The sequence below is a fragment of the Xenopus tropicalis genome, chromosome 10 (genome assembly GCF_000004195.4).
Source record: "Xenopus tropicalis strain Nigerian chromosome 10, UCB_Xtro_10.0, whole genome shotgun sequence".
In the NCBI taxonomy this organism is placed as follows: domain Eukaryota; kingdom Metazoa; phylum Chordata; class Amphibia; order Anura; family Pipidae; genus Xenopus; species Xenopus tropicalis.
The window spans coordinates 17,089,432-17,105,285 of NC_030686.2; the positions used below are offsets into that span (position 1 = coordinate 17,089,432).

Genomic DNA, 15,854 nt, shown 5'->3' on the forward strand with positions numbered 1-15,854 from the left:
ATGGTCTCATTCATCATTCAGTGGTCGTTGCTCAGTTCTGACACTTTAAGTCAGACCGCTACAGTAACACCAGCTTTCCCATATATTCCACACAACTTTCAAGCTCCCAAAAATGGAACAAACCCACAACAAAGTTCTGTCATGCCCTCCGATCTGCCCAAAACTCTGCACACCTCCTGGTCAGCCCACCCTATATAGAATATGGGACAAGTTGGAGATATGTCCCATCTACTGGTTGCGCTACTATAATTAGCCATGGCCTGCATCTAGCAGGGAAGAGAGATATTTAAGTGTGCTGTAAGCAGCTTCCCAGAAAAAGCACCTGCTGGGTTGGATAAAAGGCCATAAACATATTCCCTTGCTAAAGCATTGGGGTTGGAGTTAAGGGATATAGTGAGCATTTTGTTGAATGCATTTGAAAAGGCAATTGCTCACAAATGGGTATGTTTAAGTTTTGGCCCACATTGACTCAACCCACCCCTTTCTCTCATGCAAACACACACCATTTGCAACATTGTGCCCAATATAAGGGCAAAGGGGACTTAAAGAAGAATCAAAATTTTGTCCCTGTTTTGGCAAGTAAAAAAGCAATATGGTCCTATCTCCACAGCAAGCAATGGTGCTGCATAGCAGTTCTATTTGAGTAGAAGCCTTCACAAACTAGTGACTGCTGGGGGTACCAACCTATATGCCAATATTTTGTTTATATGTTTGCCCTGGTGCAGTAATTCATAGCAACCAATAAGATTTTTGCCTTTTTTAATTCCCAGGCCAGTGCCGTTTCTAACAGGAGCACTGGCACAAGGATTAAAACCTAGCATTTTTATTCACAGGGGACCTAAAATATTGGCACCCCTCGGTAAATAGGGCTTTCCTTGTCCTTTAACTCTGCCATTTTGCAGCGGACTAGACCCCTGCTGTGGGTGACTCAGTTCTGCAAAAATAAAATGTTAACCAGAAGTATTAGTAGTATTCCAGCTTATCCAAATGGTATAAATATACAAGATACAATAGCAATGTAGTGAAATATTTAAAATTTATTCCTTTGGCAACAAAATGTGTGTAACAGAGTATCTCCAGCTTATAACATAAGACTGACCTGTCAGTGCTGCTGCCAGCTAGACACCTCACTCTACAGGGAAGGGAGATTTACCTAAGACAGGAATAGACTGCAATCTCTTCTTTTTCCATTGGAGACTAGACATGGTGCTCTATTTTCAATCATGGGCTTACCATTTCTGCTGCCATCATATGCACCCATAATGTTAGTTCAAATATCCAATTAACCTACTTTATCCACATATGACATCACTATCCAGGGCAGAAGGAGCACTGCATAAGGTTGCATGAGCAGCAGCACCACGTTGGAGAGGGTTTTAAAAAGTGGACGGGGCAGGAAGGTATTGAAGTGGGCAACAGAAGGCTCAGCTGGGAAAGAAAAATGGGATCAAATGAGAGACAAAAGGGCAACACAGCTTTATAAAGTGTCATACTTTCATGCAATGTGAACATCACATGTCAGTTTAAAATATGAATGGAAATCAGGTATATTAAAATACAAAGTTGATGCAAACTTGAATAGTCAATTCTAAACTTATTATCAACTAGTCAGACGTGATAGCCTGAAAAAAACATAAGGTAAGTCACTGGTTTTCAAGTCAAGCACTTGGATGGTCTGCTTTGCCCAGAGACCCCAAGCATATCAATAAATGAATGGTAACTTCTGTTTAATTCACAGAACTCCAGCTTCCAATCAGAACCAGGTTTAGGGCAGAGACAGCATATGCCTTAGGCCCCACTGGTCTAAAAATATGCTTAGCTGGTGGCCTTACTGCATTGCTCTTTATCTCTGGCCCTGATCCCTGTTTAGGAACAGCTGGAGAGAAACATGCAACGTTGCAAATAAATTGCCTTATTATTAACACATAACCAGCATGAGAGGTTCTGACGCAAACATCCAGATTCCAGAAAATAAACAAATTGTGTTGAGTGAGGGCTGCTGTTGAACAAACAGTTTCAGCATACAAAAACAGGGGAATTAAATACACCAGTCATCAAGCACAGGCAATGGGAAAGAAATGTACAAAGACGTGAGTTCTAGTGCTGAAGAGTTTTCACCATAAACAATGGTGCTGTACAAACTCCTAAGCAGTGTAAGTGAAAGGGTTAACCCCCCCTTGCACTCATTCCCAATGAACCGCTTGGGATACGTGCAGTGTAAACATGAACAGGATCTGAATTCCTCCTTTTTACCCTAAAAGTCCCAGTCCTCTACAGCTAGTTGCTCCAACCCAGATGCCACTTCCAAAACCGACTGGGGATTCAGTGTTCTTGCTGATTCAAAGCTGGTGATTGGCGAGACAGGACAAAGCAGTTCTGGGAGGGCATCACATGCTCTGCGTTTTATCTGCAAAAAAGGTCATTAATACAGCTATTTTAGATAAACTTAAATTTAACTTAACGTTAAAACTAAAGTATTATAGAACCTTTCTTAATAGGTAATTAAGCCTCTGTATAATGAGCTGCTCCCTCTGAGACAAAATTTGTTAACAACACAGAAACACCTAATATACCGATCACTGTAATCTGTTCCCTCAAAAAGCATGACTAAATACCATCTTTATATGCTGAAATCCAGCTGCAAAACAGTTCTCTTTCTGCATCATTTGAAATCCTGGCAGGGGAGAAAGGACTAAAACACTGATCTTACAAATTGTAACAACTGCTCCACAGTTTACAGACAGCATGTAGGAACTACATAACCCACAATGCATTGCACTGTGATATTACTGTCATTATTGACATGTGTGCAGGGAATTGTGGGATTTGAAGGATATAAGATGAGGACAATCAACTACTGTTTCATTTCTTTTTTTTTTTTAGTCTAAAAGTAGTCAGCCAGATCAGCATGAGAACAGGGCGCCAGGCTTAGGGAACTGTTCCAAACCTTATTATTTCATTAAAATAATGAAAAAGCTGTATATTTTTTAATTGATGTATATTACAAAGTTGCTTGAAATTATGTTTATTTTTCAAAAAGATTAAAGGAGAAGGAAAGGTAAAAACTAAGTGAGCTTTATAAGAAAGGGCCAACAGGAATTGCATGTCTCAGTGGAACAAATCAAAATATAGCACCCTGTTTTGGGGAGTCTCTCACAACCCTTACCTGTTTGAAGAAGGAATGATTGAGGAGGGTACCTGCACTCGGCCTACAGATGATAAAAAAAAAAAAAAGAAGATGAAACCACCAGTTTTGACTTGTATATGGGATACTGCATACACTTGTTAAAATATTATTATGTTAAAGGAGAAGGAAAGGTTAAAACTAAGTAAGCTTTATCAGTAAGGTCTATGTAAATGCAGCCATAAGCACTCAGCACTTACAGAAAAGCTGCACTAAGTCCTCTATCAAAGGGATTTGTTTTCTTCTTTTGTGTACACATGTTCTTCAGTTTCAGACTTCCTTCTCTCAGAAAAATCCTTCAGGGCATGGCACGAGTCTGCTCAGTTTGCTCCTTTCTTCCCCTTCCCCCCCTTCTCTGTCCTTGCCCTCCCCTCTCTGCTGTAATCTGAGCTACCAGCAGCCAGAGCTGTAGCACAGAATTACTGAAACCAAGCTAAAATGGCAGCTGCAGTCTTAGAGGGAGCTTCTAGGACTGTTAACAGAATACATATAGAGTTTTAGCTTGCACTGTTGCAGCTAATCTATTGGCAATAAAATGCCTCAAGTAGCTTTCCTTTTCTTTTAAATGCTGATATGGCAGAGTTCATGAACATGTTGCAGCAAATGGAATTGTAAAATATGTTACTATGACAACCACTATGTGCAACCACATCTACATATCAGGGTTTTCTCATAAGCAATTACATATATGTCACAAGAGAGAGACTCCTGTGTTCAAATATTAAAAACGTAGAGGATGTTATGAAAAAAGTCCCATCAGATTGGCTACCAGAAAATATATGTGTTGCTATTTATGGACAGCAGGAAAAAAAATAAAAGGATCTGTATTTTACATGAGATAATGGGGAAATGAATGAATCCCATGAAAGCAAAAACAGAAGTAGAATGCTAAGCTCTCACCTCAGCTCAGGGTTTCTCTGTAGACACTGCTCCACCAAACTGTGGAATTGCGGCGAAAAGCTGCGGTTATAAGGGTGCATAGATGGCTCCCCATTGGAAGGACGACTGGACGTCCCCTCTCCAATGCCAGAGTCTGCTCCAGAACGAGATGTTTTCATAGTAAGCTCGGAGGCTGGAATGGTGGCTGTGTCCAGCAGGCAGGGGACTGTGCCGTTCAACTTTTCCAGCAGCATCTAAGTGAGATTTGTTAAGGGATATATTAGTAAAGCCATGGATTGTAATACATTCAAAAGAGGTTGGCAGGTATTTCTGTAATCTGTGGCCTCACCTGAGTGGCTGGCATATCTTTAAACGGTACATGGCCATTGGCAAGCTCACATGCTGTGATTCCCACACTGTAGATATCTGATTTAGCGTCATACCCCTGTAAGTTCTATAACAGAAAAAAAACAGGAAAAGACACTGGCTTATGCTGCAAGAAATAAATATTTTAAAACCCAAATTACAGAACCAGTAATGCCAAAAATGTAAATTGTTAATTTTACATGCCACCTGGAAATCTTAGATATTACATATTAAGATATTTAAAAGCTCCACAAGCATAATTATGGGTATAATTAATTTTAAATATAATGGTGAAAATGTGGGTATGAAATTGAACATTCTAATGGGCAATTCCATTTCCTGAAGAAGCTAGACTTTTAAAAGTTATTTTCTGAAAGATGGATACCTGCTGGAGGACCTCTGGGCTCAGCCAGGGAAGGACCCTGGCACTGTGCTTGGGAAAGTCATGTATCATCTTAAGGCGCTGCCCATGGTTTATCATACTGTGGATGCTGCGTAGGCCAGAGAGGTAAACCTTGCCATCCAGAGAAATGAGGATGTGACTTGCCTTCACACTCCTAGGGACAATGAAAGAAAGAAGAAAGGAGCTAAGAAAAAGTTATAGTGGATTCTACATGATTAGGAGAAATACAGTCAAGCATTCAAATAGTTTGCTAAAACTAAAATAAGGGGTATTCTGCTGAAAAGCCAACTGTTTAATGACAGTTTCTTTTTTTTAGCTTAACAAAAGTTGATTTGGGGGGGTGTTGTTTATACAGCTGCTACGTGTAGTTAATTTATATTATTAATATATTTACACTCTCCTGGACATGGAGCAAATATGTGGTCCAAGCACAAGCATACACTATGCACCATACTAGTGTATATATATATCTAAAAACCCAAATAAGTCCCGTTTCCCTATGTATTTTACCTATGAACGTATCCCATATGATGGATATAATTCAAAGCTTTTAGAACTCCTACAAGAATGTATGCGATCGCCAGCTCACTCAACCCATCTGTAAAGTGAGTACAGATTAGATCTTTGGCTGAACCTGTAGAGAGAGAGAGAGAGAGAGAGAGAGAGAGAGATTAATAGATGTTACTGCCCAGTTTCTCCAAGTTCATGATAGTCTGTGTGCTACTTTTGAATCTATGAAGCTAGACGTATATAGATGTACATCTGTCCCACCTCAAAATAAGTTAATCATTGCACTTGTGTTTCTGTTTATTTAATATATGTAAGTGGAAAATAATACAATGCCGACATCCATTAGGACAGGGAAACTGCAACAATTATCTATATATACCTATATACGTGTATATATACCTATATATGGTTTGCCAGTTTTCCTTCATGGAGCTTGCCTTTATGGGACAGGGGCAGACATTCTTTGTTAGTCCTTACTTCAAATTATAATAGCCTACCTTATGACAGTAACTTAACAGTAATTCTTAGAATAACAACAGAAAATAGCAATTTTTGATGCAACTTACCATAAGCCATAAAGGGAGTAACCACCCAAAGCTCATTGTCAGTTATAAATGTGGCTCTGTAGGGAAGTATATTGGGGTGGTTGAACAACTTGGACACGTGGAGCTCAGTCTAGAGATAATAAGTGTTAAAGATAAGAAACAAGACATGCACAATAACAAAGAAATTGGACAGGAAGGTCATGATCTACTTAGAATACTGAACAATTCTTTTTCTGGCCTGAGTGGACTTTAAATCTTTACATTTTGTGCCACTTGCGACAGTACCCAGCCTGTGCTCTGGTCCCAGAGAGTATGCAATGAGGTCAATTCCTCTGTGAAATGCCAATAGCACCCCATTCCCTAAGGAGTAGATGTGGAGGACCCCCACTGGCTGGGGAATGGGCACAGGCAGTTTGTTGTTCTTTAGACAAAGTACGGTATTAGTATATGTTTTACTATCCCTCACAAGAGCAGTAAAGATAATTCCACTTTCTCAAATCAAAAGTATAATCTTAAAAACACTGTACAGGCCAGCTGCCCAGTAGTCAACTTTGTCTAACCTGCAGGAAGGTAACCATGTCATTGGTGCAGAACTCCAAATTCACCCTCCTGATACATACATATTCTGCATTTGGCCTGTAACGAGCTAAATTTACAGTCATCAAGTCGTCAAATCCTCTACCTAAAGAAAAGATAAAAACGTAAATAAATTAAAGAGCAAACAAAATTTAACATTGTTCTTTTCCATACCTTGTCTGTTCTATAACTCACCTATCACAGTAAGCAGTTCATAACAACTGCTGTCCGGGGTGTAGATCCCCATAGTGTTGGGACCATGGGAGGATGCTACGGATTCAACACTCGCTGCTTCATTGGTCTGAGATCCGCAAGGAGAATGGCACCCAACAGGAGGCAAAGGGAGACAAAATGAGACGGAGAAATGGTAGAACCTTCATTTTGATTGATCAATGACATGGGGTATATTCAAAGAATGGGATGAACTGCATTAAAACTGTGTGGATGTGGATGGGGGAGTAATACTCTACTTTCATCATGCAGCCATATAAAGGCAAAAAACTGCAGGCCTTATACAGCTAACTATTCTTTGCATTTCAACTCAGCACAACAGGACTTACCCCTGCTGAACAGGGAAGCAAAGCATTGCTTGTTTTGCTATGTAGCCGATTGTTATAGCTGATACTACTATTTATTCTGTATATGTGTACATGGTCACAGGGTTGGTCCTCCAACATAAATGTGTAATAGAAATCACACAGAGTAGTATGTAACTTATATTTAGTAAGGCGAAGATCAGAGGTGCCCCAAACCAGCACCTATGATTTTAAATATGTTTACATCTTAGATCCAAAAAAATATTCTTCCAAGCCTGTCTATGTTTTTTTTTCTGGCCAAGATACATGTTTAGAATGGGAAAGTGAATGCTGAGGTGACTGGCCATTTCTTAACCTAACACAGAAGATTGTGTAGCCATTTATAAAAATGAGCATAAGCGATGGCAGTGATTTTCTTCCCTGAATGCAAAAATATATAGGCAACTGGTACAGAGTACAGAAATCCGGTAAACTAACTACATCTGACCTCCATCAAGTATTTTTAAGCAGTATGAGTTTCTGTCAAATGGGGAGCAAGGTGCTTTCACTGGGGATTGAAGCATTGTAAAGAGCTGAGAGACCCAATGTAGTAGTAGCAAAGGTGGTTGGGTACGGTACTAATCTGTATATTTTACACACACAGTATACAGTTTGTATCTCACAAACAACAAAACATGGACAGTGGCATAAATCTCATAAATACAAAGGTAACTAATACAGCGGGCCCCTAATAACCTGGGCTTCAGTAACCCTTTTTTGGGGAGAGGCGAAGTCATATGAATGGACTTTATAGCAGAAGAAAAGATGCATTAGCACGATTCTACATGGACTGAAAGGGCACGGAGTCCCACAGAAATGGACACATGCAAATGCCATTCGGTCATGTTCCAAATACAAAGCACAAGACATGAGAATCTTTCTGTACATGAATCACTACAGACAACGGAAGGTGCATAATGTCACTCCACCAGCTAAATGTGCTTGCTCTAGGCAAGGACCAAAAACTTTTGCAAGCTCAGAAATCACTGGATGACACACCATGAAATTGAAATGGCACTACTGTCACTATATGTTAAGAGACTGGCAGCTTATCCCGTGGCCTCCATTGTCCGATCCCTGCCCTACAATATATAAAAGGGGGGAGCTTCCATATTTGAACACATGCACATAAGCTAGAGTGTACGTTTAATTAATCAGTATCATATATAGGTGTTATATTACAGTTTTTGAGACATAAATGGTTTACTAGTGAGCTCCTCAGCCAATCATTTGTCTTTCTTGCAGCATCAAACCTTATTGTGATGTCTGGAACATGGGCATTCCAAATAACCTGGTTATCCTGACGCTAATAAACTGAAACTCCCATCAACCTTTACTAGTCAGCCGGGAAACTGTGAAGCTTGACAGCAAGTAAAAAGGGACTGGAATTAAATGTTAATATCGTGGCTCTGTGTATTTGCACTGCTGGGTTACCTTTCTGCTCAGTGTCTTTAAAATACTTTCAGTTTCAAGCTACAAAATGTTTTTTGTGCTCTCCTGTGCAGTGGCTTTTATTGCATATTCTACAGGAGTTAACAGACCCCATTCTTCTCTACGGGGACTGCACCTACAGGACCACACTGAAAAGCCAAATGCAGATGAGACACAACATGCAGGGTTCCATATGCATGACTTCAATGAATTATAGGCAAGGGATGAGACTCTCCTCCACACCAAAACCGCCAGTCATGAAGAGGCCTACATGCAACATATACACACAGAATGAGCAGAGAGGGAAAGTCCCACTTACTTTCCTTTGAGAGTCCCCTAAATGCGAGTCTGGAGGAAGGGAGAGGATTATCTGCTCAGCTTCATGCAACAGATTAACATAACATAGGCCATAATTATCATAACTAATTAACTGGAAAGCTTGCAATTTACTGTAAAACAATGGCACAACTAGGGATTTTGTGCATTCTAGACCTCACTGATATTTTAATGTAGAATTAAAGACTAAAAATTAATAAGACTAGAGATGCTGTATTTTATATACCAAAACCATTGTTCCAGCAGAGAGGTTAGAACTCTATAACAGTGATAATCAAGGCCTTCAAAGTTGTCCAGAGGAGCTTCCCATCTTGAATGTTGTTAGACCAGATTTTGTTTGTCAGTGACACTGCACATGCTCAGTGCGCTTTGGGCTGCCATTGAGTAGCTAAACTTAGGGATCGTTAGAAATCAACAGGCAGAAAATTGGGTTTGCCTGTCAGAGAAACTGAAGCAGCAGGGTTGATTACATTCTGACGCAGAAACCTCTGATTTCTGAGCATCTTCAGAGGCGCAGATATTAATTTCTAAAGGGCTGTGGTTGCCTTGAGCTAGTAAAGCCCAAAACATGTAACAACTGCAGCCTAACTTTTTTTGTCACGCTTTAGTTATCCTTTAATACTTCTAATAACCTTTCTAATGGAACAAGGCTTTAATGTCAGAGTATTTGTGATCCTTTAGTCAGTAACTTTTCAAACCCCTACAAATTATGACCGGCATGGAAAAGGTTGCTAAGATACCATCCAGGGATGTAGCCTATGCAAAAATTAGTAAATAGCGCTTGTCAGAGTAAAAGTTGCAAGAGCAGCTCACCTCCAAAAAACTCCAGCTCTCTCAAACCATCAACCAGGATCTTGTCTGACACCCAGCGCTGCGGAAAGAGGAGAATCACTGTAGTAATCCCAGCAATAGAGCAAGAGCTAGCCCTAACTAGGATCTTTTGCACGGCAGAATGGGTTTAAATGTATCTGTAAAAGGCATTAAGTTCTGACTCTTGAAACAATGTCAGTTACGCTCTAGGCCTGCTAATCAGCTGCCTTCCACTGCACTGTTTCAAAGTCAGAACTGGCCATGTGCCTTACAAAAAGACCTTATTTAGGCAAATGTATCTTCCTTGGTAGGATTACTTACAAGAAAAGACATGGGGTCCTTTTAGTGCTGCCCGGGCGTTCAAAGGCCATAAACTGTACAGTCTAAAGATAAGAGACATGACACATATGGGGTGCGGCAAAGCCAAGTATTTCATGTGAAAACCCCGCCTAGCAGCTCTTGTCATCACACAGCCGACACTTGCACAGCCGACACTTGCACACCTGACACAGGCTAGCTTCCCTCACTATCACTGCACCAGCGTTACGCTACAGGGTCCCCTTGGCTTTAATAAAACAGCACTTCTTTCAAACCTAGTGTTTTTGCTTTGAAATGCCAGTTCTTAATAATGTAAGGTATTACAAAATCCAGGTGGCCCCAAAGTGTTACCCTTGTATATGGAATTTTATAAATAAGGTTGTCCTGGTTGTCAATGCACAATGCTCTGTTCATTTAGACTTCATCAGTACTCCCACCCAGGGGGGTAACCCTGCCAGCTGGTAACATGCAGTCTATGCAAGCCAGGTTCCACATGCAACGTGTGCCCCAAGTCAGCTCCCTCTAACTCTCATAATCAGCTCTCCCCTTCAGCTAGACTGTTTTGGCAGTCAGAACCAGCAGTGCAGCATGCTGCAGCTAAAAGTCATGATAAAGTATCTTTAGCTTACATTTAGCAGCCCCTGTTTAGGTCAGAGGTATAATGGGTGCCTATAAGTGTGTGTATGACAGTATACCCTGCAATGCATACAACATGATGATTTTGCCCCCCTCCCTCAGCCTCAGAGGCGCAGTTAATAGCGCCAGTAACAGCCCTTATGTATAGTACTAGAGCCGTTCCTATATTCCTGCCAATGAGCGGGTACCTGGATGTGTAGTGGAGGCTTTATTTACGGTAGCGGCTAGTTCCTTTCCTCGGAAGGGACCTTCGTGACGTCACGGTCATGTGGTAATACCATGTGACCGCTCTATTGCGCATGCCCCATTATTGCGCGGTACGTTCAAATACGCAGACGTGCTAATGGTTTCTACTGGCAGATTTTCTGGGGGGGTATCAACTCTGCCTGTGATTTTCTGGGGGGGGGGGGGAGTATCACTGTGCCTCTGATTTTCTGGGGGGTATCACTGTGCCTCTGATTTTCTGGGGGGGTATCATTGTGCCTTTTGTTTTCTGGGAGGGGTATCACTGTGCCTCTTATTTTCTGGGGGGTAATCACTGTGCCTCTGATTTTCTGGGGGGGGTATCAACTCTGCCTGTGATTTTCTGGGGGGCGGGGTGGTATCACTCTGCCTGTGATTTTCTGGGGGGGTATCAACTCTGCCTGTGATTTTCTGGGGGGGGTGGTGGTATCACTCTGCCTGTGATTTTCTGGGGGGGTATCAACTCTGCCTGTGATTTTCTGGGGGGGGGGGGTGGTATCACTCTGCCTGTTATTTTCTGGGGGGGTATCACTCTGCCTGTGATTTTCTGGGGGGGTATCACTGTGCCTCTGATTTTCTGTGGGCCTTGGGGTGGGGGGGGTCACTTTGCCTCTGATTTTCTTTGGCCTATGGCGTGGGGGGATCACTGTGCCTCGGATTTTCTGTGGGCCTTGGGGTGGGGGGTGGTATCACTGTGCCTCTGATTTTCTTGGGGGGTATCAACTCTGCCTGTGATTTTCTGGGGGGGGTGGTATCACTCTGCCTGTGATTTTCTGGGGGGGGTGGTATCACTCTGCCTGTGATTTTCTGGGGGGGTATCACTCTGCCTGTGATTTTCTGGGGGGGTATCACTCTGCCTGTGATTTTCTGGGGGGGTATCACTCTGCCTGTGATTTTCTGGGGGGATATCACTGTGCCTCTGATTTTCTGTGGGCCTTGGGGTGGGGGGGGTCACTTTGCCTCTGATTTTCTTTGGCCTATGGCGTGGGGGGATTACTGTGCCCCTGATTTGCTGGGGGGGTATCACTGTGCCTTGGATTTTTATTTGGCCTATGGGGTGGGGGGATCACTGTGCCTCGGATTTTCTGGGGGGGATATCACTGTGCCTCAGATTTTCTGTGGGCCTTGGGAGGGGAATCACTGTGCCTCGGATTTTCTTTTGGCCTATGGGGTGGGGGGATGACTGTGCCTCTGATTTGCTGGGGGGGTGTATCACTGTGCCTCGGATTTTCTTTTGGCCTATGGGGTGGGGGGATCACTGTGCCTCTGATTTTCTTTGGCCTATGGGGTGGGGGGATTACTGTGCCCCTGATTTGCTGGGGGGGGGATATCACTGTGCCTTGGATTTTTATTTGGCCTGTGGGGTGGGGGGATCACTGTGCCTCTGGTTTTTTGTGGGCCTTGAGGGGGGGAATCATTGTGCCTCTGATTTGCTGGGGGGGGTATCACTGTACCTCGGATTTTCTCAGGGGGTATCACTGTGCCTCTGATTTGCTGCGGGGGTGTATCACTGTACCTCGGATTTCCTTTTGGCTATGGGGTGGGGGGTATCACTGTGCCTCGGATTTTCCTGGGGGGGTATCACTGTACCTCGGATTTTCTCAGGGGGGTATCACTGTGCCTCGGATTTTTTCGGGTGGGGTATCACTGTGCCTCGGATTTTCTGGGGGGTGCATCACTGTGCCTCGGATTTTCTGGGGGGGGGATCACTGTACCTCGGATTTTCTGGGGGGGTATCATTGTGCCTTTTGTTTTCTGGGAGGGGTATCACTGTGCCTCTTATTTTCTGGGGGGTAATCACTGCGCCTCGGATTTTCTGTGGGGGTATCACTGCGCCTTGGATTTTCTGTGGGGGTATCACTGCGCCTTGGATTTTCTGGGGGCGGGATCACTGCACCTCGGATTTTCTGGGGGGAGGATAACTGTGCCTCTGATTTTCTGGGCTGGGGGGTATCACTGTGCCTCTTATTTTCTGTGGGCTTTGGGGGGGGGGGGGTGAATCACTGTGCCTCTGATTTTTTTGGAGGGGTATCACTGTGCCTTTTATTTTCTGGGGGGTAATCACTGTGCCTTTTATTTTCTGGGGGGGTATCACTGTGCCTTTCATTTTCTGGGAGGGGTATCACTGTGCCTTTCATTTTCTGGGAGGGGTATCACTGTGCCTCTTATTTTCTGGGGGGTAATCACTGTGCCTCGAATTTTCTGTGGGGGTATCACTGCGCCTCGGATTTTCTGGGGGGTATCACTGCGCCTTGGATTTTCTGGGGGGGGGATCACTGCACCTCGGATTTTCTGGGGGGGGATCACTGTGCCTCGGATTTTCTTTGGTCTATGGGTGGGAGGATCACTGTGCCTCTGATTTTCTGGGCTGGGGGGTATCACTGTGCCTCTGATTTTCTGTGGGCTTGGGGGGGGGGAAACACTGTGCCTCTGATTTGCTGGGTGAGTGGATCACTATGCCTTTGATTTTCTGTGGGCCTTGGGGGGGAATCACTGTGCCTCTGATTTGCTGGGGGGTATCACTGTGCCTCAGATTTTCTTTATGCCTATGGGGTGGGGGGGATCACTGTGCCTCTCGGATTTTCTGGGGGGTTATCGCTGTGCCTCGGATTTTCTGTGGGCCTTGGCATGGGGGGATTACTGTGCCCCTGATTTTCTGTGGGCCTTGGGGGGGTATCAGTGTGCCTCGGATTTTAATTTGGCCTATGGGGTGAGGGGATCACTGTGCCTCTGATTTTCTGTGGGCCTTGGGGGGCGTATCACTGTGCCTCAGATTTTCTTTTGGCCTATGGGGTGGGGGTATCACTGTGCCTCGGATTTTCTGGGGGGGTATCACTGTGCCTCGGATTTTCTTTGGTCTATGGCAGGGGTAGGGAACCTATGGCTCGGGAGCCAGTTGTGGCTCTTTTGATGGCTGCATCTGGCTCGCTGCCAAATCTTTAATAAAAAAAATAATGGGGGGTGTGGCCTGCGCTCGGCGGATAGAAGACATGTTCTAAGCCTTAGAAAACGTCTTCTATCCACTGAGCGCAGGCCACACCCTCCTCTGCATCGCATCCGGCATCCTTGGGACCCACCCTACCTTGCCCCGCAGCATCCACGGCCAAACATATTGTATGACTCTCACGGAATTACATTTTAAAATAGGTGGTGTTTATGGCTCTCTCAGCCAAAAAGGTTCCCGACTCCTGTCTATGAAGATTTTCATTAATCCAGGTCATGGTATATCTAGTATAAATAAATTTGAAGCAACTGGACTTGTTTAGTAATCATTGAAGACGTTTCACTACTCATCCAAGCAGCTTCTTCAGTTCAACTGACTGGTATGGGAAGTCCTCAGCATATATACTCTTCCACTAATCCAATCACAATGGCACTATGTAACTCTTCAGAAAGGTGTGAATGCTGTAGAGTTACTTTAGTGTAAGAGTATATAGTGGATTAGTGGAAGAGTATATATGCTGAGGACTTCCCATACCAGTCAGTTGAACTGAAGAAGCTGCTCGGATGAGTAGTGAAACGTCTTCAATGATTACTAAACAAGTCCAGTTACTTTAAATTTATTTATACTAGGTTCCCGACTCCTGTTTTATAGCATAAAGCTTACAAAAAAATAAGAAAGATAAACAAAATGACACCAGTTTGGCAGGATAAAATACACAATCTGTTCTTAAGGTGGCCATACACGGTAAGATCCCTAAGGTGGACAATATCGGACTAATTCAAATTAAGTCAGCAGGCAGAGGCACAGTCGAGGACTGAATTGGATTGTTGGTTGGACAAAATATCAAACCTGCCTGATCAAGATCTGGCCAATTTTAGGCCGGGTAGGCCCAGTGGGGGGTGCCCATACATGGGCCACTTTTAGGGTATTCAGTCCTTCAACCCTTTTATAATGAAAACTTTTCCAAGTGTTGGATGATTAAAGGGATAATGTGTTTTATGCTTTAGCAAAAGAAAGTCCCTCCTAATTGATAAATGATATATGATAAATAATTGACAAAATGATTGCCCTTTCCATTTCCTACACAATACTTGAAATTGATTATAATTAGCAAATGACAACAGCAAAATGGAAAGACTGGGGGTAGGGAGCTGGATACATTTTAATATATACTTTTCTAATTTTTTACCTTTAGTCCACTGCAAAACAAGGCACAGGCTTTAGTACATTCAGTGAATGTGTCTGATTAAAAGTTGTATCATCTTTGAAATTCACCTAAAACAATCTGGGTTAGAAAGGCTCTAAACTGGAAAACAAAGCCATTACAATTCACATCTTGTACAACTCATTTTTTTCATATACAGGTATGGGACCCATTATCCAGAATGCTCGGGACCAAGGGTATTCCGGATAAGAGGTCTTTCCGTAATTTGGATCTCAATACCTTAAGTCTACTAAAAAATCAATAAAACATTAATTAAACCCAATAGGATTGTTTTTCATCCAATAAGGATTAATTATATCTTAGTTGGGATCAATTACAAGGTTCTGTTTTATTTCTACATAGAAAAAGGAAATCAGTTTTAAAATTCTGAATTATTTGATTAAAATGGAGTCTATGGGAGACGGGCATTCCGTAAATTCGGAGCTTTCTGGATAACGGGTTTCTGGATAAGGGGTCTGATACCTGTACTCACTGTATTCATTAGGATAGAATGGCAAATGCAGACTGGAGTTGGGTAAAATGCACTACAAGAGCTAAACTACACAAGAGATATTGATCCGATTTTGTGGGTTTCATTTATCTTACGGGCGTGTTGTGTTGGATGGCAAAGCTTCCACAAATCAGTAATATTTTATACATTGGCAACTTGATTTAATGTAGATGTATAATAAGTAACCTCCGCCTATGGGCACAGGGGAAAGAAACCAAATATTGTAATAGTTGTTTTTTTTCCAGACCCGCTCTCCCTCCACAGCAAACTTGGAGTCTGCTCTCCTTATTGATATGACGCTAATTTCGCTGAGTGTGACTTGACTATTATTTTCAATATTTTTTCATTGATGATCTTCAGTGAATCTAAATGAATAGTCTTCA

General features: G+C 42.8%; 1 protein-coding gene across 5 annotated transcripts; it reads right to left on the reverse strand.

Annotated features, from left to right (window-relative positions):
* Positions 1 to 1,017: 1,017 nt before the first annotated feature.
* strada (STE20-related kinase adaptor alpha) lies at positions 1,018 to 10,867 on the reverse strand. 5 transcript variants are annotated; one of them, XM_012971690.3, is made up of 13 exons: positions 10,758 to 10,867; positions 9,937 to 9,998; positions 9,619 to 9,676; positions 8,789 to 8,817; positions 6,659 to 6,764; positions 6,448 to 6,569; positions 5,909 to 6,017; positions 5,343 to 5,466; positions 4,815 to 4,986; positions 4,413 to 4,517; positions 4,085 to 4,317; positions 3,167 to 3,209; positions 1,018 to 2,407 (listed from the first exon to the last, which is right to left on the reverse strand). In XM_012971690.3, the coding sequence occupies exons 2-13, from the start codon at positions 9,946 to 9,948 to the stop codon at positions 2,255 to 2,257; spliced, it is 1,266 nt and encodes a 421-aa protein (XP_012827144.1). In that variant the 5' UTR covers positions 9,949 to 9,998; positions 10,758 to 10,867; the 3' UTR covers positions 1,018 to 2,254.
* Between the last annotated feature and the right edge of the window lie 4,987 nt (positions 10,868 to 15,854).